This window comes from Cebus imitator, unplaced genomic scaffold (assembly GCF_001604975.1).
Source record: "Cebus imitator isolate Cc_AM_T3 unplaced genomic scaffold, Cebus_imitator-1.0 Scaffold296, whole genome shotgun sequence".
NCBI classification, from domain to species: Eukaryota; Metazoa; Chordata; class Mammalia; order Primates; family Cebidae; genus Cebus; species Cebus imitator.
In genome coordinates this window covers 239,666-241,077 of record NW_016107611.1, presented here as the reverse complement: position 1 = coordinate 241,077, position 1,412 = coordinate 239,666, and the positions used below count along the sequence as shown (strand labels likewise).

General features: G+C 53.5%; 1 protein-coding gene across 2 annotated transcripts in view; it reads right to left on the bottom strand.

Annotated features, from left to right (window-relative positions):
- Positions 1-341: 341 nt before the first annotated feature.
- The window catches only part of LOC108285277 (phospholipase A2 inhibitor and LY6/PLAUR domain containing), a 6,170-nt gene continuing 5,099 nt past the window's right edge, over positions 342-1,412 (bottom strand). For both annotated transcript variants that reach the window (XM_017502321.2, XM_037729170.1), the window contains 3 exons: positions 1,079-1,231; positions 717-857; positions 342-552 (listed from right to left, as the gene is read on the bottom strand). In XM_017502321.2, coding sequence (XP_017357810.1) covers positions 407-552; positions 717-857; positions 1,079-1,231 — 440 coding nt within the window. In that variant the 3' untranslated portion in view covers positions 342-406. The remainder of the gene's footprint in view (positions 553-716; positions 858-1,078; positions 1,232-1,412) is intronic.

Below are 1,412 nucleotides of genomic sequence, written 5' to 3'. Positions count from 1 at the left end.
GCCCAACCTGGGCAACATGGTGAAACCCTGTTGCTATAAAGAATTAGCCGGGCGTGGTAGTGTATGCCTGTAGTCCCAACTACTAGAGAGGCTGAGGTGGGAGAATCACCTGAGCCTGGGAGGTCGAGGCTGCAGTGAGCCCTGCTTGTGCCACTGCACTCCAGACTGGGCGACAGAGTAAGACCCTGCCTCAAAAAAAAAAAAAGGCAGGGCCTTCCTTCTCTTCCTCAAAAGGAGGGGGTTTGAAAAGAGTATTGAGACCCCCTACTTCCTCATTCTGTCTCCTCAGCAGATCCCACATCACAAGGACTCAGGCTCGGTCTATAAACTTCTTTAATTTATAGACACATAGGGAGCCCAATGGGGACTTCGCGCCACTCATATCTTCCTCGGGTCAGTGAGCTTTCTAGGCCTCTGGCGTGGGGGCCCGACTGCACTCTGTTCGGCTGAGGACGAGGACATGGGAGGCTGTGGGCACTTCAGCACCTGGATTGGCGTAGCATATACTCTCTGTAGCACAGCCCCGCATGGCAAATCTGGGTTTGAAGATACCTGAAAGGGAGATTTCAGATTGGAATCAGGGACCTCAGCCCGTTCTTCCTCATCATCCCTGAACACATCCTCACCCACTTCTCTGGAACCCTCTCCTCCCATGGAACCTAAAAGTTGGGGCCTCTAGTTCTGTTTCCTCCTCCAGAGATCCAGGCACCCCTCACCAGCCTGCACGTGTCCAGATAAGGAGGTGCAGTAGTTTTCCTTGCCAGCACAGCGGGTCATGGGCCCCATGCATTTGTCCTTGAAGATCGAAGTGCAGGCGGGGCACATCAGGCCGTTCTCAGTACGATTAATCAAGGGAACTGAGGATGAGGATGAAGCGTCAGGTGAACAGGGATGTTTAAGCCCTTCCCCCAACCTCCCAGCAACCCCAGGGTTGCTAATGGACGCCGCATTTTACAGGTTAGGGAACAGGCTCAGAGCCAACAAGTGGCTACAGCAAGGGTTAGCAGAGATCAGAGCACACACCACAGGCCTGCTCCTGGGGCAGGGCAGGGCAGGGCAGGGCTGGGCTGGCACTTACCAGACAAAAAGCCACTGTTGCAGTTGTCGCTCTGGCAGCAGAAGGAGTTGGTTGCCAAGTAGTCCTGGGGGCCCATGGTGGTGGATACGTTGCCGGAGGAGCAGTCCTGGGACCTGGTGCAGCCCTTGTAGGTATGCACCCACTCCTTGCCCTCTGCAGGATGGGGGACAGGAGGGGAGGGAGGTGGTTGACCACTCCCTGGTCTCAATCACTGCCTCAAGGTCCCCCCTAACCCTAGGCTTCCCCAACCTCACAATTTCCTGGGAAGGTCTCTTTCTTTTTCTTTGTTTCTTTTTTTTTTTTTTTTTTTTTTTTTTTTTTTTTTTTTTTTTTT